General features: G+C 38.0%; 1 protein-coding gene and 1 long non-coding RNA gene across 2 annotated transcripts in view; one reads left to right on the forward strand and one right to left on the reverse strand.

The window, feature by feature from the left end:
* The window catches only part of LOC109498208, a 57,718-nt gene extending 40,211 nt beyond the window's left edge, over window positions 1-17,507 (forward strand). Inside the window, exons 7-8 of the long non-coding RNA XR_002741164.2 lie at window positions 10,653-10,724; window positions 14,619-17,507. This is a non-coding gene — a long non-coding RNA (uncharacterized LOC109498208). The remainder of the gene's footprint in view (window positions 1-10,652; window positions 10,725-14,618) is intronic.
* DNAAF10 (dynein axonemal assembly factor 10) lies at window positions 687-25,925 on the reverse strand. The gene is made up of 8 exons (XM_003984068.5): window positions 25,599-25,925; window positions 16,507-16,607; window positions 13,322-13,452; window positions 10,608-10,709; window positions 8,341-8,456; window positions 7,020-7,154; window positions 4,611-4,708; window positions 687-1,592 (listed from the first exon to the last, which is right to left on the reverse strand). Exons 1-8 carry the CDS (start codon window positions 25,779-25,781, stop codon window positions 1,385-1,387), a joined length of 1,074 nt encoding a protein of 357 aa, XP_003984117.1. The 5' UTR covers window positions 25,782-25,925; the 3' UTR covers window positions 687-1,384.
* Between the last annotated feature and the right edge of the window lie 137 nt (window positions 25,926-26,062).

Here is a 26,062-nt window from a genome sequence, read left to right on the forward strand (position 1 = left end):
AACACAAGTTTTCTGAGAAAGAATTTCACAAATTTTTTATTTTTCCTTGAAAATTGAAAAAACAAAACCAAAACCCAGCAGATAATAGGTTTTTTTAAAGTTCAATTGAATTATTTTCATGTTTATTTATTTTTGAGAGAGACAGAGCATGCATGGGGGAAAGGCAGAGAGAAAGAGAGAGAGGGACACAGAATCTGAAGCAGGCTCTAGGATCCGATCTGCCAGCACAGAGCCTGATGTGGGGCTGGAACCCACAAACCGTGACATCATGACTGAGCCAAAGTCAGACGCTCAAATGACTGAACCACCCAGGCACCCCTAAAGTTCAATTTAATTTTTACTTCCATAATTCTGTCCACAGCATAAAACATCTTGTTGGTTTTTTTAAGAGGTTAATTTTCTGAATTTAATATTCTGAACTAGCAACTTTCTAAGAACCCATGAGATCACAGGAAGCTTACATATTACAAATGCTTCAGGTGGCTCTGACTCTTGAGTAGAAGAGTGAGGGAGGGCGGGCTTAATGAAAGAGTGATAAAGTGAATACCTCTGAGCTTTATCAAAAGATCTAGTGAACACTAAGGAAACAAAGTGAATTAAGAGGTACTTATTAAGCATTTATACAGCAAAGAAGTGTTGGTGTCAGCTTTATTACTACTGTTAAATTATCAGAATCAGAGCTTCCATAGATTTCAAAAAACAAATTTATTCATAAAATATATAAAAAGATGTGACAAAAAATAAGCTAGAAAACCCCACAATCTTATACATCTCAACATCACTTACCACTCAATAAGCAAAAGTCTAATTTTACTCTTATTTCTGAAGTAAAAAGAGGTCATTGTAAATAATATTTCATTTTATGAGTTATACAGCTAAAAACCGTTACCCAAATCTAGTCTGACCATGACATTTTGGTATTTTATAAAGTACTATTCTTTCCAGAAACTTACTGACACTGAAATCTCTCAAAGTATATTTATGAAGGTTAATTAATTCACAGTAGTTTTACCAAAACAAACAATTTTAAACTAGGTGTTATGGTAAAGTATTATAACTCTGGTGATGAAGAACAAATTAAAAATATGTTTGAATATAGACAAGTATCAACTTTTTCTTAGAAACAGAGGGGAGATGAACAGAGCTGGCCCTGGAGACAGCGGTGCCCCATGCGCTAACAAACCGCAAACCGGTGTCCAGTCAGGTTGCTGGAACACACCTCTCGGCATTTCCCACCCAGAGACGGGCTAGTCTGGATGTTTGCATCTGGGGCTTGTTTTCTCAGTCAAATCCAACTTTGTTCAGTGAAGGTCAGAGGATTCCAGGGCACATTCTAAATACTATGAGTGTTCTTCTGGAAGGTTTCAAGTCCAAAGTCTTTAGATCAAATTTTATGGAGTTTTGTAACAATCAGTACTCTTACCATTTGATCAAATGAACTACAGATGCACAGACCCCTTTTATCTGGACTCCAGTCCAAACTGGAAATGGGCTGGGTAGACAAGGTGACATTCTGCAGAAGGCTGACGGAGCCGGCAACGCCCATCTCTACTCCCTCAGAATCTTTCTTTGACCGCTGAATAGGGTATTCGCTGAGAACAAGACCAGAGTGGTAAGGAGAGAAATCTTAACATTCTCCACATTGTGTTCATATACATATAATCCGTGACTCCATTTTTACTTCTCAGTTGATTACTGGAACAAATAATCTTTCTAATGTTGAGTTTTATACAAAGAGACACTATTTCAACCTCAACAGCTTTAAAGGGGATTGGTTCTACTAAAAAAAATTTTTTTTTTCTGAGAGAGGAGACAGTGCTTGCTCTCAAGTAGGCTCCATGCTCAGCGTGGAGCCCAATGAGGGGCTCACTCCCACGACCATGAGATCATGACCTGAGCCAAAATCAAGTGTCGGACACTCAGCCGACTAAGCCACCCAGGCACCCCTCTCCTAAAAACTTTTAAATATCATCTGTGTTCAGCATGAGTCTGTATTTTCTTTTCATAATAAAAGTCTTAGAATGATCTAGCATTCTTTATGAAATTCACTTGTGTTCCTCACAATCTTTTATTGCAGTTCTTCTCTAGATTCGGCTTGCAGGACACCGTAGGCAGAAAAGGTGCAAAAGCAAAGGCTGTGAGTAACACTTGCAGAACCTCACCTACATACTTCCAGAATGAAGAACAGACACTGTTTCTAACCCTCGAGCCCCATGACACAGACCCAATGCACACCTTCTGTGTACCGTTTCCATGGGAATGTGCTACTCAGGTATTTTAGACCCTAGAATATCATTGCTTCAAGGAAAAAAAAAAAAAGCAATTCTAAGAATATTTGTTTTCTTTCAGCTGAAAATACCAATTTATAAAATAAGTAGAGCTGAAGGTTAACAACTGTAAAGACTAGTTGGTCTGGATTTGAGAGAGTAAAAAGAAATATCCCTCCCTACAGCAGAGATGAGCTCCTAGTGAAATACAGGGACAATCTGCCTCTGAAGGCCTTTAAAGCCTGTTAGGTATCGACTGTGATACTACCTTCATTTCTTAAGTGCTAATAAAGGGTAAGAGTTTCAAAGGTACAAAGCAACTCAAAAGCAGAGAAGAAATAGAAGTGATAGGCAGATAACCTACTATTCTTTCTTCTTCTTGGACCATAAAACTTCTTTTGATTAAGAGGAATACGATATTCAGATGATGAAAAAATTACAGAATTTTTTTTCAGGTCTCTTAGCTTATTTAGTATTTAAAACATAACATAAATACATATTTAGTATTTAAAACAACGTAAAGATTTTTTAAACCCTCTATATTGTCTATTAAAGTTTTAAGAATGTATGTTTGTATGTTTTGAATATACACACACACACACAAATCAGCATGTTGGGGTTCATTCATTCAAAAAACAATTTCTGAATTAACTAGGTGAGTTCCTCTAGGAACTCTCTGGTGCTCAATAAATATTTATAATTTAAGTGCATTACTACCAAAGGAGACTGGCAAATGGAAATAGAGCTAAATATCATTTTACTTAAAGCAAATCTCTTTTGCTGGTGTAATACTTGACAGCAAAGCTCCAAACCAATTTGAAGATTAGACTAGATACTAGACTAGAATCAAACTTTTTTAATGTTTATTTATTAATTGAGTGGAGGGGCAGAGACAGAGAGAGAGAGAGAGAGAAAAAATCCCAAGCAGGCTCCACACTGTCAGTGCAGAGCCCGACACAGGGCTCAATCCTACGAACCGTGAGGTCATGACCTGAGCTAAAATCAAGAGTTGGATGCTTAACCGACTGAGCCACCCAGGCACCCTGAGATTAGCTTCAAATTTCAACTGTATACAAGACTCCACTTTACACTATCATCAAAAATTCTAGCTGCAAACGTGTTTGCACATCACACAGAACTACAACTCCGTATGTGGATTACAGAGAAAACTAGAACTAGTTCTTCAAGGAAGCAGCCTAAATAGTTTGGTCACAGGCAGAATAGTGATGTGCTGCTGCACGATCCAATCGGCAGAGACTAATGGGGAGCATGGCCTGGTTTGGAAGAATTGGGTAAGGACAATGGGCAAGGTACAAGGAGAAGACGAGTTATCAAATGGTCTACCTACTGGGCATTCTCCCACAAGTCGTAAAGCTTTTCCTCTGCTTGTTACTCACAGGACCTGTACAGTCTTGATCTCAAGCACTTTTTTGGCCAGATCCCTAAATACTTGAACACTTTCCAACTGTGGCCTTGTTTCTCAGCTCCCCTGCTGCCTTCTAAAAGAAGCTAATAAATAGAGAAGTATTTTGTAGGTGTGAAAGTCCTAGCCATACTGAAGATGGTGGTTTTCTTCTTATATCATGAATCAAACTTTATTTTGGAAATATCTTTCATTTATGGGCTTGTGTTAGTGGGTTTTTTCCCCCTTGAGTGATGGAGAAAGAAATACCATTAAGTCTCGGTTTTCATCAGGCCCTATAAATGAGCAGCTGACCTAGTATGTGCCACGTTAGGGCACGAGGGACTCAGAGCACAGCCAAGGCTGTAACTCACACTGCCTCCAGCACACAGAAAGCAAACTCCGTGATGGGGCTTTTCCTGGAGACCCATCCGTCGCCTCAGTGCTGTTTGGATTCTTTCACAAAGGTATCTGAACTTGGTCAAGTGAGTGATCAGGATCTACAATTAAGAATTCCAACCCATTTCTTATTCTCTAGAGGTGGTGTTCTAATGACCAGACAGTAAGTAATACTTCACAAAAGCGTTTGGTCAAATTTTTCACATCCAAAGCAAAACAAAAACAAAAACCGACAACAATAAAACCTAGCCAAAGCCATGATTTTAAGCTATGAAAAGAACTATTCCTAAGTTACCCCGATAGATGGAAGACACAACCAAAATGACAAATATACTTAGTGTGCCAAAAGAAGGTTAATACTTACTCAGTGTAAAATAATGACATTAATTTGAAAAAGCAGACAAAATAACACCCTTTAATTTAAAATCATTATCGAAATGAACTAAGTCAAAGGAGGAAGAAGGACAACCAAGTTCAATCTAAGCCTACTTTCCACCCACCAGTAACTTAACAAGGAGCCATGAGCATCAGCAGAGACTTACTACTTCCAGAGGTGAAGGCTGCCGGCGCCTCCAGCAGTCAGAAAGAGCTCTCTGTTCTGTGGCAGGTGTCGGACTTGCCACACAGTTGATTTATGGGCCTAAACAGGATGAGAGGCACATAACTAGTTTTTATGTTTGTTTATATGATAAAGATTGTCCGAGAAGAGAAATACTGTAAAAAAGAATTTTTACCACTATAATTTCAACAACCATTATAGAAGTAATTCAAGTATTTCTGGCACATCTCTTCATAAGGGCTACAGAGATTTATAGAGTTCATCATAAGTAACAAAAGCATCATTTTTCTTTGTGGCTTTACGAAACAAAGTTCTACCGGATCAAAAAAAAAAGATGTTATCAGATTAAAAGTCCATTTAGGTATATAGTACCATATACATAGATTTTACACATGTAAATATCCCTAGCTCACTCTGAGGGAGAAGAAAAACTCAAAGTACAAAAACATACTTCATCCTAAGGGAAAAAAAGGATAGACTGATTTAAAAACAAACTAACAACAACAACAACAACAACAAAAAAACAGCCTTTATTTTTTTAGAGCAGTTTCAGGTTTCCAGAAAACTGAGTGGGAACTTCAGAGAGTTCCCATATGCAGAATGAATTTTAACTTAAAGTTCCAAGAGGCTTCTCTTTAATTTGTACCATTTGACTTATCTAGTCTTCAAAATAAGGACCACAGGGACTTATAGATGGGGTTTAAGGTTATAATAAGCCAGGATCTTTATTCAGTCATATTAAACTAAAAGACAAAAATGGCAACTGGAAGGTTAACAGCTTGTTAGCACCTCAACAACAGCTAGTAAATCAGTGTTAATGGTGTAATATTCACTGCCAGGAATTTGAAAGACAGAGAGAAAGGAAGGGAGGGTGAGGGGCAGACCTAGGGAGAGGGAGAGACAAGGGGGTAGAGTGGAAGAGAGAAAGAGGGAGGAAAGATTTCTGCTTTGCAGGAGCAGTGAGACCAACTAACTTGATCTAAGTCATTCTTAGACACTATATTTTAGGGAGTGATTAGTGATTAGGCATTTGACTTAATAGTCATGTAAGGGGATTACCATTAGCAGATTAAAAACACATATCTCAAAATACACCCTTTAAGTGTGTGACAGTCCTCAAGTGAGTGGGTCCAGGCTGTTAAAACCTATTTTGTTTCATAGTTTAAACTTCTCTTTTTCTTCTGGAAATTGTAAAAACACAAAAAGGGGCCATGACCTCTTAAAATACAGTGGCCTCATTTGTTTGACAGATTTAGCAATTACTTGATTAAATAAATATAACAAAAACTTTTGAAGATGACACTTTATAATGGGCAGATGAGAACCATGTTACAATTGTATAAGGGACAATTTAATAAAGTGCTTTATGTTGTTGATACTTAATATATTCTGAAATAACAAAGGCAAAACAATACTGCAACTTATAGCTACCTTAAGAATTTAGTTCATCAGGCAGTGACAGTAATTTATACGCAATAATAATAATAATTAGCAGCAATAACAAAAAAAAAAAAGACAAAATGGGAAGGTTTGAGAAGTACTACTGAATCCACAATGGAGGGAGAGGGAACAAGAGAGTCAATTTTTATTTCTTGAGCAATTTACGTATTTTAATCTTGTGGAAACTACAAATCTGTAACTGATCTTTACTTTTACATTCGAGGAAGGTCAGAGTCACATTCCTAATCCATCTCTGGCAAATGACAGGGTGTTGCAGCAGGAATTTATGCAATCCCCTTACTCCAGGCATCACCATCTTTTTTTTTTTTTCTTTTTTTAAACCAGTATTTTTCCTGTGTTCAGCCTTCTCTTCATCTATTTTTGATGTGATAATACCATGTTTCCTTCTAAGCTACCTCAAATACTCTTTGGGACAAGGTAAAGTATGTATGTATGCGTGGATGACTGACTGAATAATTTTTTTGAACCTACTATGTACAAGGGTTAATGCTTGAAATAATTTCACTTAATGTAGCAAACCAGAATATGAAATAAGATGTGATGAAATGACATAAATGTATATATGTTGATATGTTCTGAAAAGTATATAATTAGATATTAATACAAATACTATATATTTATTAGAAAACACTACGCTAGGTTTTGTTGATCCAATTCTCAACATCAGCTAGTTTTCTTTTGATTGCTCCTAAACTACAAAATAAGATTCTTAGCCAACTGAAGCCTTTATTATAGTCAAGAAATCTAAAACTGATAAACTTTGGGGAAGTACTCTGCACAGAAAAACCTGTCAAGTTCCCACAAGAATATATTAAAAATAGCTCCCTTCATATAAAGACCTGGAAAGAACCTTGATGACTAATTCTATTTATTAGTCTAAAACAAGCTATGAACATTCCCCTTCATAGAAAGACATTTCCCCCATATTTACCTTTTCTGAAACAGAGGCAAAACCTTTGGTTGGATGCTGTGTTCTCATATCAAAAACATGAAACTTTCCTTCCAGTGATGTAGCTACCAATTTATTCATACTTATGTCTTTTCTGTCAAACTCCAAGCTACATACCTGTAATAGAAAATATTTATTATTGATGATCTAATGATTTTTTTTTTAATTTTTTTTTCAACGTTTATTTATTTTTGGGACAGAGAGAGACAGAGCATGAACGGGGGAGGGGCAGAGAGAGAGGGAGACACAGAATCAGAAACAGGCTCCAGGCTCTGAGCCATCAGCCCAGAGCCTGACGCGGGGCTCGAACTCACGGACCGCGAGATCGTGACCTGGCTGAAGTCGGACGCTTAACCGACTGCGCCACCCAGGCGCCCCAAGATGGTCTAATGATTATTATTCAGGAGGTTTTTTTAAACTAAGTAAAACAACTTTAAAATTATCAGCTCATGTGAAAGGATTTAAATAATCATTTTATCTTTTGAGAACCAATACATCAAATACCTTTAAATGAAAAAATTTCTTTTTGGTTTATAGGATCAACAAAACCATCCTGAGTTCCCCTGTCTGGTAGATTATTTTGTAAAGCCATATAATTTTTTACTGTTATTACATAATTATTATTTTTTTAATGTTTATTTATTTTTGAGAGAGAGACACACACACACACACACAGAACACGAGTGGGGGAGAGGCAGAGAGAGAGGGAGACACAGAATCTGAAGCAGACTCCAGGCTCTGAGCTGTCAGCACAGAGCCTGACATGGGGCTCGAACTCACAGGCTGCGAGATCATGACCTGAGCTGAAGTTAGACACTTTACTGCCTGAGCCACCCAGGTGCCCCTGTTGTTACATAATTATTTTATACAGTCCAGTCAAAGCTGATTTTAGAAAACAGGAAGGAACCACATTCTTCACTAAAGGTGTACAACTCAGGACCCAAAAATCTGAAAGAACTTGTGGAGGCTGTTACTATTCTAATATTAGCAGGAAAAAAGGCCTCTAGCCTAGCTCATTTTAATATCACACTGCGCATAGCCCACAGGGGTCCACAAATAGGACACAGGAGCTGGTGACTCACCAGGAGTTGTCATACCACATCTGAGTGTGTGTTCACTTTCTGAAGAAAGGATCCATGATTTTCATTAAATTCTCAAAGGGCTCCACAGCTCAAAAAGGTTAAAAACCATTGGCAGAGGGGCTGTACTGAGATGAGTTATTAGAGGTGCTATCCTTTTGAAGTAGTTTGGAGGTGGACAAAAACATGCTCAGACAAACTATAAGAACCCAAAGGTACATTACCCCATTTTTTATGTTCGTCTCCCACCGCAATGACATATTTCTAAGATCAAACAGTTTGATATCCCCATTGTCATAGCCAGCACAAACAACACGCTCCTCTTGATTATAAGCATTGCCTGGAAATCAAGACACAACATTGCATATCTTTATAAACACTAACTTGAAGGCTGCTAAAATAATGTCATAGAACCTTATACCTTATACATATACCTTATACAAAATCACACTAGGCAGAATCTCATTTTGCCAAACCTGATAGGACATCAAGATTATTAAGTTGGTTATCTAATTTTGCTTTTTTTTTTTTTTTTAAAGCTCATTTGCTGAGATTCTATATTGAAGGGGTGAGTGAAAATGTTTATTGGAGTCTAAGTTGAAAGCAAATGGTCTTTCTCTATTATATCTGCAGACTAACAGGTCAATTACAGTTCAAACATAGCAGGGGTTGGTAGAATAAATACAGCTATACTTCTATTGCTTTCTTGGTAGTAACTATATTTGAATGCAAATAGAAACTACTTTAAAACCATTTAGTTTGCAAAATGGTGTCTGGTGTTATCTTTGCAAGGAAATCTGAAATACATTGTAATATACTGTTAAACATTTGTATGGATGGTGGCCCCTGAGGTAAATTTATAATCTGTAGTTTAATTCATCCTGCTTGGATCCAGGATGTTTTCTGGAGTACCTCTGGCACTCATCTCTCCCCAGTACACACACCAATGTGATTTTCCTAAAGCTTCAATCACATCTCATCTTTGCAAAAACCTTCAGAGGTTTGCCACTACCTCCACACCATCTCAACACTTCTCAACACTGTGGCCCTGAGCCACATTTAAGGCTACTTCTACCACTATTTCATTTAACATACTTACTTTGGCACTTTTCAGGCTATTCCTTATGCTTGACACTTCCTCCCAATTTCAGTGGTTGATATCCTATGTATACTTGGTCTGAGGTCAAAATGCTCTTCCTCCACAGCCATTTCTCACTTGAAGATTCCTTCTATATTCATCCATACTTCTTGTGACCTTTTCTCACTCTTACCCAGTACTATAATTAGTGTAGATATTACACCCTCTTTACTGAACTATAAGCTTCTGGAGGGTAGTATATGAATCTCTCTCACTTTGCATGCCCACAGTACAGTACTATGACATTCATAAAATGCTCAAATCAATGGATTGTTTTTCAAACTTAATGTCCCCAATTTTAAATTGTACTTATGTCCCTTTAATGGCCCACAGATAATTACTTTTGTGGGCTTTAATGGCCCACAGATAATTACTTTTTAATTATCACATCAAATTTTAGATGATGATTCTAAATACAAATCCTGAAATTTCTCCCCAAAGCGTACATGTGTTAAGTTTACATATTCTTGCTCATTATATACAAACACATAGTAATTCCCATACGATAACTTAGTTTTTAATTTGGAAATCTAAAACTTTCCTCTGATTAAATAATAGTGCGATTTTAAAATAATATATAGAACTTAAACAGTTCACATATACTGTTAAATCCCACTATTAATGTCTGTTATCTATATAGTATTATACAATGAAAAAGGAGAAAGAATTTCAAATTTTAAACAAAGTATGACCCATATCCTGTAGTAGCAAAAATTATTTTCATTTTCGCTCCCAGTAAGAGATACTAAGGAATATCAATTAGTCCTACAAAATCAATATTCACTTTAAGTATAGTAACAGAGGAACATTGTTATCAAATTATTAACAAATAATTCTGTAATGGCATAACTATGTTCTAGAAAATAAACATCCTCTGTGTAGAGTATAATGTAAGATTTTTTTAGGTCACCACTTGTGTTTCAGACTCTGCTTAGTTCCACTAATGGCACTTGACTCTAAACTAGGTCCACATTGTCTCGTTAGACCCAATGTATGTAATAGTAGCAAATATTTTTGAGCACTTAATAATTTAAGCACAATTCTGAGCACTGTATATGTACTACTTCATTGAATCCTCATAAAACTATTTGGTAAATTCTATTACTAGTTTCACTTCATAAATGAAGAAACTAAGGAACAGAGAAGATTGCTAAATTGCCCACCTCACTCAGGCAAGAAATAAAAAAGTGAGGATTCAAACCTAGGCGCCAGTGGCTGACATTAACCACCATCTCTATTTGCCTCAGTAAACTATCAGAATAATCCAAAAAACAGACTGTAAAGAGACTATCTTGAACCACTGTGCTTTTCACCATCTGATACATCAAATGCAAGAATTCTTCAAGAATTTACCAAATGCCACAGTCCAACAGTCTCTCTTGTTTTCTCCTTGTACAGGTTCCATATTGGCAACAGGATCATCTTTTTGCCTTGGGTCCCACACCTTCACAGTTCCTGTTGTGAATACAAGTGAGTTGGCAAAATTCAACAGTGATTGAGGACATTTCTGCATTCTCTTCCTATGACTTCCTACGTACATGGCAGTATTACAGATACTAAAAAACCTGAAAAATTTTCACATATTTCTGACTTCTAAATGGGCAAGTTGTATTTAATATCAGAGATATAACCCATATGTTACTGTCTGACTTGATTTCCAAGTTAATAGATACACAGAAGAGCCAACAACTATTCCGAAGTTATCAATAAGGTCTGACCGACAAGGCAAACACAAATGTTATGTAATTCAGATCAGGTCTTATTTTCTTTGAACCTAAAACTAACGTACTATTTACTTAGACTAATATCAGTGTGATCTTAATTTTTATTTTTTTCCATACTACCCATATAATCATTGGCATTTTTCTTATACAGATGAATAAACTCTGATTTTTACATTTATGATTTCTTATATGGGGTTTTAGAACACTATCTCACATACAATTAAACTTAATTTCCCTGTGGCAATAGAGATGAGGGAAATATTAAATAAAATTAACACATATTTCTTCTCAGTTGAATTTCAACCCCCTCATTTTACTGAAAATTGCAGGACTACTAACTAAACTCATCACTGCCTAGGAGAAATACAAATGCATGTAATAAAATGGCTGAAAGGCAAGTAAGTACTTGAGAGAGAACAGGAAAAAGGCAAAAAATCTTTAAAAGGGATAATAAACTCAGGAAAAGGGGAGGTATCCCACTAAATTTGTCTCTAAGGATAAAATAAAGTCAGTCATTAAAAAGGCTACTTTAAGGAGAAAAAAATTTCTCACAAATGTGACAAGAGATTATTATATTACTGTAGAGGGTTCATACAAATCGGTAAGATTCATATGAAATTTGCAATAGTTAAATGAGCAAAGAACATGAACAGACAATTCACAAAGCAAAACTAACTAGTAAACAAATATAGAAAGAAGTTAACACAAGTGGGAATGCAGGACCATTTCTACTTATAAAATTAAGGAGGGGCACCTGGATGGCTCAGTCGGTTGGGCGTCCAACTTCGGCCCAGGTCACGATCTCACGGTTCATGAGTTCCAGCCCCACATTGGGCTCTGTGCTGAGTGCTCAGAGCCTGGAGCCTGCTTCAGATTCTGTGTCTTCCTCTCTCTCTGCCCCTCCCCCACTTGTGCTCTGTCTCTTTCTCAAAAATAAACATTAAATAATTTTTTTTTTTAATCTAAAATTAGGGGGGAAAAAAGAAAATCAATGCTGGTAGGACAGACTCGAAATCTACCTCATCGATTGTAGCTGAGAATGTACATGAATACTTTGGCAAGTCTGACAATAAATTTAAAAAATCATAAAACACGTTCATTCTAAAAAAGTTAGATACATGATGATACTCATTCCTTCATTATTTTAAAGTCACTGTCCCAAAACAATAAACAAAAATTTAAAGCAAAGTGAGTGCTTATTAACAAAGACATGATTAAGGACACTGTGATATATACATAGAATGAAATATTACAGTCATTAAATGGTAATTATGGAGACAGCAACATTTGTGTATGACAAAACATAAAAAAGATAAAAATCGTATCTAAACAACTACACAAAATTGTATGTAAGATTGGAAAGGAAAACAAATCTAATGGTTATGTTACTGTGGTAGATTGAATGCTACTTTTCCTTATATATTCCATATTGCTTTTATGATTAAAAAGAATAATTGATTTTAATTTTTTTAACTATTTATTTTTGAGAGAGAGCGAGTGGGGGAGGGGCAGAGAGAGAGGGAGACACAGATCCCAAGCAGGCTCCAGGTTATGAGCTGTCAGCACAGAGCCTGATTCAGGACTCATACCTTCGAACTGTGAAATCATGACCTGAGCCAAAGTCAGATGCTTAACCGACTGAGCCACCCAGGCACCCCGGATAATTGATTTCTAAAACCCAGACACTGTTGAGTAACTATTAGAAAAATACATCTCTTTTCTTTTAAAGTAATTTCCTCATGGTCTCGAGCAGCCAAACCCACTAAGGCACCAAATTTCTTACGTACCCATCGTGAAGCAACAAAAATTCTGACTCCATTACAGTCATTCAGAACAGCTTTGAACACCAACAGACCTGTCCCTTGCTAGTCACCACAGGGCAGAAAAGCGGAGTTGGTGCCCTTGGATCATTCTACGATGCTCAGAAGAAGGATCACGGAACTTCGATGTTCAACTAACTGTCAATATGACAATTTTCACAAGTACCAATTCTGCTTTTTAAAAAAAGAACATGAAAAGTTGCTGCCCACCTTATATTGTTTTTGAGCTGCCTCAAAAACCTGTAAAGAAATTTTAAATCTTTCAAGGTTCATAGGAAACTATGGTTGTTAGTAGCTGAACTTGCTCAAAACTAAAATAGCAAGTGCTATGCCTCTATCTCAAAATACTTCAAAAGTCTGAAGCAACTGAGGGATATGCAATTAAACTTGCCCATTAAAAAACACTATTAGATTTAGGAAGTCAAGGCCTCTGAAGAGGATTTCCATATAGAGAGGACATATTGTTGCACAGAGACTTATCTAAAGAAAAAAAAATTTAAATACACAGAATACTTTAACTTACCATCTCGGCTGCCAGTCACGATTTCAGGTGCACCTTCCCCAATTCCCAGTCCGCCTACACCATCTATGGTATTTATAATTTCTTTATGGCCCTTTACAGAATATACTGGGATCTCTGGAGCTTCCAAATTCCTAGGCAACAGAACACAGCTTCTTAGTTACTCCACATGTCCTAAACATTTAGTCCACTAATGAAATTTAAGAATGCATACCATATTTAGATTTTTGTTTTAAAACAAGGGTTTTGCTGACATATCGGACAAAGGGATAGTATCCAAAATCTATAAAGAGCTCACCAAACTCCATACCCAAAAAACAAATAACCCAGTGAAGAAATGAGCAGAAAACATGAATAGACACTTCTCTAAAGAAGACATCCGGATTGCCAACAGGCATGTGAAAAGATGCTCAACGTCACTCCTCATCAGGGAAATACAAATCAAAACCACACTCAGGTATCACCTCACGCCAGTCAGAGTGGCCAAAATGAACAAATCAGGAGACTATAGATGCTGGAGAGGATGTGGAGAAACGGGAACCCTCTTGCACTGTTGGTGGGAATGCAAATTGGTGCAGCCACTCTGGAAAACAGTGTGGAGGTTCCTCAAAAAATTAAAAATAGACCTAGCCTATGACCCAGCAATAGCACTGCTAGGAATTTACCCAAGGAATACAGGAGTACTGATGCATAGGGGCACTTGTACCCCAATGTTTATAGCAGCACTCTCCACAATAGCCAAATTATGGAAAGAGCCTAAATGTCCATCAACTGATGAATGGATAAAGAAATTGTGGTTTATATACCAATGGAGTACTACGTAGCAATGAGAAAGAATGAAATATGGCCCTTTGTACCAACATGGATGGAACTGGAGAGTGTTATGCTAAGTGAAATAAGCCATACAGAGAAAGACAAATACCATATGTTTTCACTCTTAGGTGGATCCTGAGAAACTTAACAGAAACCCATGGGGGAGGGAAAGGAAAAAAAAAAAAACAAAAAGAAGGAGGTTAGAGTGGGAGAGAGCCAAAGCATAAGAGACTCTTAAAAACTGAGAACAAACTGAGGGTTGAATGGGGGGTGGGAGGGAGGGGAGGGTGGGTGATGGGTATTGAGGAGGGCATCTCCTCCTTTTGGGATGAGCACTGGGTGTTGTATGGAAACCAATTTGACAATAAACTTCATATATTGAAAAAATAAAAAATAAAAAAAATAATAAATAAACTTAAAAAAAAATAAGGGTTTTGCTATGAAGGTAATTTATACATTTACTTCCAATATTTTCTCTCCACTTTAGCTTCTTTTGAGCCCTTAATGAGCACTGCCATCATTCAACTTGGAACTCAAAGTCCTGAGCACACTCAGTGATTCTCAGAGATGATCTATCTAGGACCTCTGCACATGACTTACCAGGTGAGCTTACTAATAAATACAGATTCCTGGGCTCCTCCACAGATGTAATGGATAAACAGCCCCAAATCTGCTGACTCTTTGGTCCACTGAAGTCTGATAATCACTACTTTAAACATAGAGTAAATTCAAAGTGATTTAGAATGTTTCCAAAGTAGTCCTTGGTAGTCTGATCTTGAGATCTTTTGGAAGGATAAAATATGAGTAGTGTTTACTTTGTATATGTTTCTTCCTTTATAATGTATTATTTTCTCACTAAATTCCTTACTATTTTCATCTAGTTACATATTTTTCAGTGTACCATCATGCTGGGCACAGCAAATCTACAGTCGAACTGGCTGAAGTTTGTCTAAATCCAGGTTAGTTAAGAGAAAGGAATGCAGGAAAGCACCCACTACTGTGGGTGTCTGAGTCTACCCAAGATGGCAGGGTGATGAATGGCTCAAGTAAGTTATGTTAATACACCCCTTCTCCTGCCTCCCTCTTTTCTCCTGGAGCTTCTATCCACATTTCTCTTTAACAAGTCAGTTTTTGATAACTTATACTTAAAAAAAAAAATGAAGATAGCTATTCACGAAATGTAATCCCAACTTATTACTAGGCCAAGATTTATTAGTAAAATCTTCCTAATTAAAATTTCAGATAGCTCAACCTGGGAGACCATGTTTATTTTTGTAGCATCATTGTGAAAGAATCAGGACTAAACAGGACTGAGATTCCACTTCAAAGAATTGCTTTACTGTTTGACTTTAAAATACTGCTTTTTACAACACAAAATTATAAGACTTAACAATGAAAATAAATCAGTAATACCTGTGACTATGCTAGGAAACTCTATTAGGGAGACAGTCAATAGTTATATTTGTTGCTTAGTCTTATGCTGAAATATGTTATTTTTAAAAAGAACATTCAGACTGGTTTCTCCCAAGTTCTCTGAAAGTATATGTAAGAACTGATGCATTCTAATAAATGCTAACTTAATTATTAAGCAGTTAAAGCAAGGGGAATTAAAATAGCTTCATTCTATTTTATGATTCATGTCAGTAATTTAATAAGAAAGCAACAGATTCTAAGTGAGAATCAAGAAAGGTCACCTTAGAAAACATGAAGTAGAGAAGATAGTTTCTTTCTAGAACATTACTATATACTATAAACAGTAAAAATAAGACATATTCTTGAAAAGTAATTGAGGAATTTCAGTTCATGCAATCTAAGTAGGAAATAACTAAAGGTAGAACATGAAAATTATAAGCATTTGGCATAATTACGGTCTTGTTCATTTGCAACAGGTTTACATTGATTTGCTCAATAGATGTGTTCCTAAAAAGTTGTGCTTAGATGTGCAGAATTTTTTTAATGAATTGGGAATTCTACATTAAAAAATTCAAACAAAGAAAAACTCAGTGTATCGTTCTATAATGCCAAATGTCTCACTGAAATATAAACAGTATCTTAAATTTTCCATGTTTTACATGTGTGGGGAATAGCCCTTTATGTACAAATACAGGGGATTAAATGCTAGCACCAAACAGCATGTGTGGAAATAAATATTGGTAACATTATTCAAACTAGCTAAAGAAAAACAGTATTTTTAAATGGATTTTGAATATGAAATCTAGAAATATATATTAAAGGACAATTCTTACATTTTTATAAATAGTTAAAATTGAACAAGGAACATTTTAAAATAAGAAACCTCCCTTTCAGAGGAAGAGTAACAAGACTATCAAGGAAACTGCCTATCTTGCGTCTTAATATTGACTAAATAATCTTACCATATATGAAGGTTTCCAGCAAAATCTCCAGTAGCTAAATATCTCTGCTGTAAAGATGTTGCACCAAATGTTCCACACTTAATGGGTTTGGCCTTTTCAATCTTGACAGAGGGAAGGAAAGAGGATACATTATTTATGTAAGCAGCTATTTATAATTCATGATATTTATGGCTCTACTATGGGCCTTAAATAAGGCACATAATATAAAAAGCAATGAAAAAATTTTCTGATCAAAATTATGCTTTTCCTTTCATCACTTTTCTGTAGTTTAAAAGTGTGTAACTGTCAAAAAGAATGAGTTTTAATTTTGCCTTTGCTCTCATCTCACTAATGAGACATTCAGATGCTGACAAGTGCACCATCTCCATTGGTTTGCAAATGTGAACATTTCAACATTTCATGTGGTATTCTTCTCTAAGATCCTCAGTAGGAATAAGAACATAATGAAGATGTTATTCTTTCCAGATGGCTACAGGAACAAAAATGTTCATGTGTCTCTTATAGTTTTCCCTGCAGAACCCTATAAACTGAGAGTGTTTATGTCACTATTCTCTCTGGGACCTTGTCAATGCACACAGATTTGTAGATGTGTGAGTGCCAAAGGCACTGCTATTGCTATGGATTAGCCAATATTTTGAAGTTTCTTTAAAAAGCTCTGTTCCAAGTATTGCATATAATCCCATTAGTAAAACAACCACATACCAATGCACTAGTTAAGGTACATGGCTTAAGGAAATCAAGTCTAGACCATATTATCAAAAATATCCTAAGAAATGATATCATACAGGGGCGCCGAAGGTTGGCTCAGTCAGTAAAGGGGCCAACTCTTGATTTCGGCTCAGGTCATGCTCTCACTGTTGGTGGGATCAAACCCCATGTCTGGCTCTACGCTGACAACAAGGAGCCTGCTTGGGATCCTTTCTCTCTCTCTCAAAAATAAATAAACATTAAAAAAAAAAAGAAATGATATCATACAATACCCTCCTGTCATAGGCAAAGAGCTTGAAGCACACAACTTTACACTTTTGCCCAACTTATGCATTCCAACTTTTTATTGAGTTCCTACTAAATAAAGTCAATGAACTGAACAGACTAGGATACAAACATGAATGCGATTGGCCATGCCCTCAAGAAGGAGTTTACAACCAAAATATCAGTTCCTATTTGACTCCTCCCACATATACATGCTACTCTTAGCTACTCCCACACTTGTGTGGGTCATCCACTAATCTCCTTTTACTCTGTCACCCCCACCCACCCTAACCCCACCTGCCCTGATTCTCCTGGAGTCAGCTGCTGCCTTGGCCCCTGTGAACTCTGGGCAATATGGAATCTGATGAGGCTTGATGCCTACCCCACTCCATACTCTAGCCCTATAATATCACCTCCATTTACTTGGCCTCAACGGGGTAAACCTATTGTCTTAGTCTGTTATAAACTTTAAGATTTTTATTCTTTTTTTTTTTTTTTTGAGAGAGAGAGAGCATGTGAGCGGAGAGAGGGGCAGAGGGAGAGAGGGGGAGAGGGAGAGAGATCCCAAGCAGGCTCCATGCTGGGTATGGAGTGGAGCCCAATGCAAGGCTTGATCCCACAATGGGATCATGACCTGAACCGAAATCAAGAGTCTGATGCTCAACCGACTGAGCCACCCAAGAACCCCAGATTTTTATTCTTTTTTTTTTTTTAAGTATTTATTTTGGAGAGAGCACAAGCAGGTGAGGGGCAGAGAGAGGGGGACAGAGGATCAGAAGCAGGCTCCTTGCTGACAGACTGACAGCAACGAGCCAGATAAGAGACTCAAACTCACGAACTTCGAGATCATGACCTGAGCCAAAGTCACAGGCTCAACAGACTGAGCCACCTAGGCGCCCCTATTCTTAATGTGTACAAGAGTAATATATGTTCCCTACAAAAATTCAAACAAAACAAAAAACTGAAGGGAAAAAAGTGAGTCTCCCTTTGATGCTCCCCAGTAGTAATCCCCATCATTCTAGATCTTTTTCTACACGTTTACACTAAATTAAACACGTAGGTTTAATTTAATATAAGAAGGCCCTTATATTTTCCTTTGACTTTTTTTTTTTTTTTGACATAACAGTATTCTGCATACACTTTTTTCCCTCCAGAGTTCTCCAGTTTCCAGGGGATTTTTTCTTGAAACTTTTCAGTTCCTGGGCCAATCTCATCCCTCCTAGTAGGTTTGGCCTGTTTCATAGAATTAAAAAAATAATTTCCCTGCCACTTTAAATGTTTGGCTAGGCACTTCCATAGAGCAGTTTTCAAAGAAAAAAAAATCCACTTACTACAAACTAAACTGAACTTTTCTCTCATGATTCAAAAGATATTATTATATGGTACAGGGCTTTGGAAACTCCCAGCTTGTTAAGCTTTCACACTGTTTGGGATCTGGAGAAATGAGCAGTTACTACGTAGCCAGGTCTACAAGAAAGCATTCACAGCCTCGTGGAAACTGCCCAGTAAACAAAAGCAGTCATCTGTAATAACATGGTTGTAAAAGACGTATTGATGAGGAACACAAAGTTACAAGAATAATTTTTTTAATGCATTTGTGGTCCCAGATAGTTACTCAGAAACCTGATATTCACTTATTTCAATTATTTTTTCCAATTTTACTAAAAAAAAAAACTTATAATGCAGCAACACGAAGAATCAAAAATTTGGCAACTTAACAAAGCGGTTTCCAACTCCAGATCACTTTTGTGCTCCCCACCTTCCACTTCCCCCAAATAAAAGTAACTGAAATATCAGTAGTGGCACAGCACTTAATCACTGTTAGGACACAATTTCTATGGTTAAAGTAATTCGGAGTTCCAACTATGCCAACTGATGAAATAGACACCCACTCCTTCCTCCACTTATGTTACACTGGGCCTGGATGCCCCAAGCAAGAAGTCACTGGTCATGGCTTCCCCGGTCTGAGGCAGAGGGTGAAGATGGGCCTCTTGGGTAAGCAGCTGGTAGGCCTCATGGACAAGAATATGGCTCCAGGGACTCATGGGTTAGGAGCTGTGGGGAGGTTGCATCATGTATTGATAGAACTCTCCAGGAAAATTCTTCTCAGGGACCTGGAAAGACTTGTCTCCCATTTTCTCCTCTTTTACCACCTAAAGCACTCTGCTTCTCACAATTCCACTATTACTTGGAGCCTTTCATAGGGTTTCTCTTCTTCCTAAGCCACAGAAGAGTTATACCATAAAAGCTAACCTCTACTTTTCAGTCCCTACAGTGAGCACATGGTTCTTCGAAGATTTTACTGCTGGTAATAAAAAACTAGGAAGCAAAAAATTTCCTCCCTGTGGTATTTCTTCATCTAACTTTCACCTTTTAAGCCTTTGGAACAAAGATTCTCAGACCATGCTCCTAGAACACACTAATCTTCCAGCACCAACATAAATTTACACACACAGATAGAACCTTTAAAAAGCTAATAGACAGGGGCACCTGGATGGCTCAGTTAAGCGTCAGACTTTGGCTCAGGTCATGATGTCATGGTTTGTGGGTTCAAGCCCCACACTGGGCTCTGGGTAGACAGCGCAGAGCCTGGAGCCTGTTTCAATTCTGTGTCTCCCTCTTTCTCTGCCCCTCCCCCACTCATGCTCTGTCTCTCTCTCAAAAATAAACGTTAAAAATTAAAAAAAAAAAAGCTAATGGATATGATTTTCTCAAACTTAAGTTTTCTTCAATATTTTGTTTACCTTGTCTGTTAGAAAATATTAGCAAATAAATGCCAATAAGAAAACCTGGAAATGAAGATTAAAGTTTATGTATGGTTGCTTCTTGTGATATAAAGATCACAATATGTATAATATAGTCTGATTTTTCCACTAGAAAACCCCTTCTTTGTACGGAATTGGAACAAACTACTCGAGTATTTCATGGAGTTCCAAAAACAGCACCACAATGTCCAGACACTCTGGCACCTGAACACATCTGAGAATCTCTACCTTAAAAGGAAAGAAACCAAACTGAGAGCCACTCTATTACAATAGATCCTATACTAGATATTTCCACATTTGTCATTGCACAAATTCTAAAAGTCAGTCTTTTTTTTTTTTTAACTGTTGTTATTTATTTCTGAGAGAGAGAGAGAGAGAGAGAGAGAGAGAGAGAGAGAGAGAGAGACCGAGCACAAGCCAGGGAGAGGCAGAAAGAGAAAGGGAGACACAGAAGCAAGAAGCAGGCTCCAGGCCCTGAGCTGTCAGCCCAGAGCCCGACGCGGGGCTCAAACTCACGACCTGCAAGATCATGACCTGAGCCAAAGTCAGAAGTCCAACCAATGGAGCTACCCATGTGCCCCTGCAAGTCAGTCTTTATTGAAATATAATGGAATGAAATAAACTGCATCTACATTTAGAGGCAAAGACTCACAGGAGTGGTACCAAGGCCTGTGGTAGACAAATGTACTAAGCCCTTTGAAATCTTGCCTTGATTCCTCTGACCTCATTTCCTGCTTCTCTCCTTTCTACTACACTCCAGCCACATCTGCAACTTCCTTTTTGCTCCTCAGACACAACAAAGTCATTTCTACCTCAGGACATTTGCATTTACTAGTTCCACTGTCTGAACTGCTCTTCCCTCACATCATGTCTGTCTTCTCCAAATTCAGATTTCAGATTAAATGTCACCTCCTCTGAGAGGCTTTCCCTGCACCTCCAATCTGAAGTGGAACCCCCAAATCACTATCACCCACCCTGTTTAATCTCCTTTATTGCACTTACCAATAAAATTATTTTATTTATTCAATGATCTCTGTCCTTTCTAGAATGAGTACCATGAAAATAGGGCCCTGTAGCATCTGTTAAACACCTTAAAGTGCTCAACATTTGTTGAATAAAAATATAAATTAACATCTATTAGCCTCTCATTCCTAGTGCTGGAGAAAAACCATTGGGAGTCCACGATCCCATTTCTCCCACCGTGTTTTCACATGACACACCATAGTTTTTGGTGTCATTTATACTCAATGAAAACAGCATCCATATATTGAGCACATCTATCAGATACTGTTCTAGATGTTCTTCTAGTCTAGGCCATCACTTTCTTTCCTCACACAACTGCGAGCTAAGTGTTTGCAACACCCCTTTCCAGATGAGGAAACAGGTTTAGAGGACTAAGACTTGCTCAAGGTCCATACAGCGAAGAAGGTTCCAAGTTCTTTATACTAATTGTGGCTGCCCCCAGACCTACATGTAAATCAGTTAAGTTTATTATGTAGCCCCGATTCCATACACCAGAGAGTGATTAGAAGTACCAAAAATGTTCCAACCTTGAAAAGGACTGGTGAGTAAATGGTATTGTCACAAACTGAACCTACTTTCAGATTTGTGTCCTCTCACTCCTACCTTCATTCATATCTTTACAAGATATATAGTTATCTATGCCTCCCTCATGTTCTCTTTTCTCCTTATACTAAAGAAATACAGATTTATAGATACTAGCAGTCTGTTGTGCAAGAATAAAATTCAACTCAAAATATAAAAACATTTAAAAAAAACCTCAAATGTATAAACATCTTATTATTTGCATGGCAGTGAGGACTGCAGTTGGCCAAGAAGGGCTGAGCTCTGCTGGCAAATGGACTTATAGAAGCAAGGGTGTTTTCTCTTTCTAAGATATTCATGGGCATCATAATAGCTAAATTAAGAAGGGGCAATGGAGTGAAGCTAATTTCTTATAGTTCATAAAAAAGGTTCCTTCCCTGCTTCTGTTCAATGTTTTACCTTTGGGAAACAAGGGTTTAAAAAAAATCCATTGGTTACTTAAATTTTCCTTGCTAGGGAAAAAAAAACAAAAAACAAAAAAACCACAGCTAAAAAGATTTATTTTGCAAAATTTATTCCAAAAAGAAAATTGGTTTATATTAATAACTTTTGCTGTAGGACCCTGAAAATGACCATGACTTAGCTGTTGGTTCTCTTTGCTACAATAAGTTAACATGATTAAGGAAGCCCATGATGGATAAGTCCCATGAGAGCTATTTTTGTTCCATCTGTGGGTGGGTCTAGTGCAGCTTGTCAGTATTTCCTCCTCCACATCCTAGCACTACTTTAATTAACATTAAAAGAGTTAGTGAACCACACGGTAACAAGCAGTGAACTCAGTGGCACAGGGGCTAAAAAAGCAGAACTTTATTCACTTACTAAATTTTAAAGTATAAACATCCACAACTATGATTCCAGTTTTCAGGGCCGCCCCAGTCCTCTGTGCCAATTAGAGGAAAGTTGTCCTTTATAGGCTGAGGAAGTCTCACATTCATAAAGTTTGATGAGAAAGAGACAGATTTCAGTTTCCACTTGAACCCTGCAACCCCTTGTGTGGTGTAGCAAACTGCTCAACTATACATGAAGGCCCTCATTCCCTAGCTATCCTTAGTAACAAGATAAGGCAAACATTAACAAAGACCTGTTTGCTTCCTTCACATTTTTACCTTGGATACATGGGCTTTGGAACACATAACTTGAGGTGGTTCCACACTGAAGAATCAAGTATTTCAGAAATTCATCTAGCCCCATGGTAGTCAACACTGGTACTTGTTAGAATCACCTGGTTGAAGTTTAAAAAATACTGATATCTAGGCCTCACTCTACTCTAAACGAAGAGTCGCACTCCATCAGAATTTCTTAAGGTGGGACCAAGGCATGAATGTTTTAAAACACACACACACACACACACAATCTATGACAACAGCAACAGAACATACTCAGCTGATCCTGATGCACAGTAAGAGTTGAGACCCATTGAGCCTATATTTAACCTGTATTCTTTTCCACTGCACCATAACAGCCAAACGCAATCTAAGTTCTTAAATGTGTTTCTGCATTCGTTTTATCCTTTCTCTAGACAAGAGGCTTTTTAGAAGAAGGGACTCATTCTTCAAGTACCTCTGGTCCTTCTTTAGCATGGTATCTTGAAATAGGTTGTCAACAGAGACAAAGGGCATTATTTCACTCTGTGGAACAAGTGTGTTCCTAAGTGTATACAAATTATACCTTATTTTAAAAGGTTAGAGTCTGTAAATGTTCTCTGGTTAAATTTGATGGTATTTGGTATTTGTTCCTAATACTTCACCTGCTTTTGTCTGCTATTCCAATGTTTCCATTTGTTCAAACCCTGACCCCAGTTGATTAATGATCAATAAACTGATATTTAAATTTTCCAAGTTACATCCTTTTACAGACTATACATTCACTCATCCTTTTAACAAGTAATTTATTGAGTGGTTGAACTTTACAAACCACAGTGATGAAAAGACACTGTCCTTACTCTCCAGGAGTTTACAATCTAATTAGAGATTAGACAGAATTACATTATTTCTAGAGCAGATAAGAACCAGCATAATGCAATGTAAAGAGTTTACTTTGTGTGGGGATCAGGAAGGGATTTCCTAAATCAAATAATCTGAACTGGACCCTAAAATAGCAACAGGTGCCTGGGGGCTAAGTGGCGAAAAACATAAGCAAGGCAAGGTAGAAAAGGATAAGTCATGTGTAGGAACTCTGAGTACCTGGCTAGAAAAGACAAACTGAGGTGCCTGGGTGGCTCAAGTGTCTGACTCTTGATTTCAGCTCAGGTCATGATCTCACAATCTGTGAGCTCTTTGCTAACAGTGCCAAACCTACCTGGGATTTTCTCTCTCTTCCCTGCTCTCTCTCAAAATAAGTACACTAAAAAAGAAGAGACAAACTGAACAAGAAAACTGGCACTCATTGAAATTTAAAGTGAGATGGGATCGATCTTATATACCTTCTAATCCAAGCTTGCCTATCCAAATTGTATTCATTCTTTTTCTACCACAGTTTTGGGTTTTTTTTTTTTTTTTTTTAATGTTTTGGTTTATTTTTGAGAGAGAGAGCATGGAGAAGCAGAGAGGGGGACAGAGGATCCCAGGCGGGCTCTATCTGTGCTGACAGCAGCTAGCCCAACTCAGGAACCCTGAGATCATGACCTGAGCCAAAGTCCAACTCTCATTGTACTGGGACACCCAGGCGCCCCAACCTTTATCTACCAGTTTAAAGCCAATCTTCTCCATGCAGATTCTCTCCATAGTTTTTAATCCCTGGAGCTCTCAACCTTCCCTGTAGTCTATTACAACCCTAATACTTGATTATGACTGATCACCTGAGATCAATGCATTTTTAAAACTGTAAACAAGTACAAGAATATTAGTTACCATCGTTATTCTCGAATTCTTTCACTAATGATCTTCACAAAACTTGTAAACTTGCTCTTGCCACATCCAGTTAAAAGTCCTTCAGAGATGTCCCATTTAAAAAAGCGTAAATCCTTTAAACAACATAAAGGCCTTGCAAAGTTTGGTCCCTGCTTACCACTCCCATCGCTGAGGTTCCGCATACCCTGTTTCCTCTGGAAACCTCCTCTATTCCTAGTTTGGCCTAGTTAGCATCTACTCTCCCAAATCTGTTTTTACTTTCATAGAACCGTGTTCCTTTATGTTAGAGAATTCATCTGCTTGTATTTATGCATCGTCTGTTTGATCATTTAACTGATTCTCTCTCCCACTAGAAAATAAACTCCGTGAAACCAGGGTCATTGTCATTCACATGCCGGGGAATATCAGACAATCAATTGATACTCGCTGAAGAATAAATGTTTCGGCTGTCTCCTACAATTACAATGCAGGCATCACGGTACCAGCTTTGTCTCTGCTTATAAGAAAAAGCATTTTACTAACAGGGCCTATTAAAAAGACTCCACAAACAACTGCGCACTGCCTAGAAGGGCCTCGAATTTAGATACGAAATCTTAATGTCACTTCCCAGGGACCCCGCTCTGGACTGCGAGGGTGACTGCAGGAAGGGGCCAGCAGGGCGCGGATGAACTGGCCAGCCGAGAATTCAGGACTCGAACCAAAGCATTTTACGTCGGAAGTATTCCTCAATCTGCGATCATCTTCGTTGGTTCCGCGCAGCTCGAGCTGTGCTTTTGGGGGACGCTGGACGGAGGCTTGGGCAAAAAGAAATGCAGACTCCCCCCAACCCCAGATCCGCACTCGACCCCTCACCAACGGTAGTCCCAGATCCTGGAACTGGGCAGTCCCGCTTGGCACCCACCTCCCGAAGCAGCTTTAGGTCCCCGTGCTGGATCTCATACAGTTGAATGACGCCGGTGCCCCGTGCGAAGTTGCCCATGGTCACAAATTTGGCGCTGCAGGGCACCCACTTACAGTCAAACACCGTGTAGTTGAGGCCCTTCTGAATATGGGAGATGATCTGAGGCTTCTCGAAGGCCGACATGGTCCAGCCAACTTCCCCCCGCCCAACCAGTACACCCAAACCCTGACAAAACACAAACCGGGAAACCAGACTCCAAACATTAACGCTTTTCGCCCTCCCGCTTGCCGTAGTAGCCCCCAAAACCAAGGAGAGTTGGATTTAGTTGTCTCGGATAATGCCCGATGCGCCACTGAAGTGAAGCAAGATTTTTCTTCACTGACAGCACAAACTTGCTTATCGTCTTTACCTACTGCCTTTCGCACATACACATATTGGAGATTGCAAATGCGTCGGCTGGGAAT

Source organism: Felis catus, chromosome A3, assembly GCF_018350175.1.
Source record: "Felis catus isolate Fca126 chromosome A3, F.catus_Fca126_mat1.0, whole genome shotgun sequence".
Lineage (NCBI taxonomy): Eukaryota > Metazoa > Chordata > Mammalia > Carnivora > Felidae > Felis > Felis catus.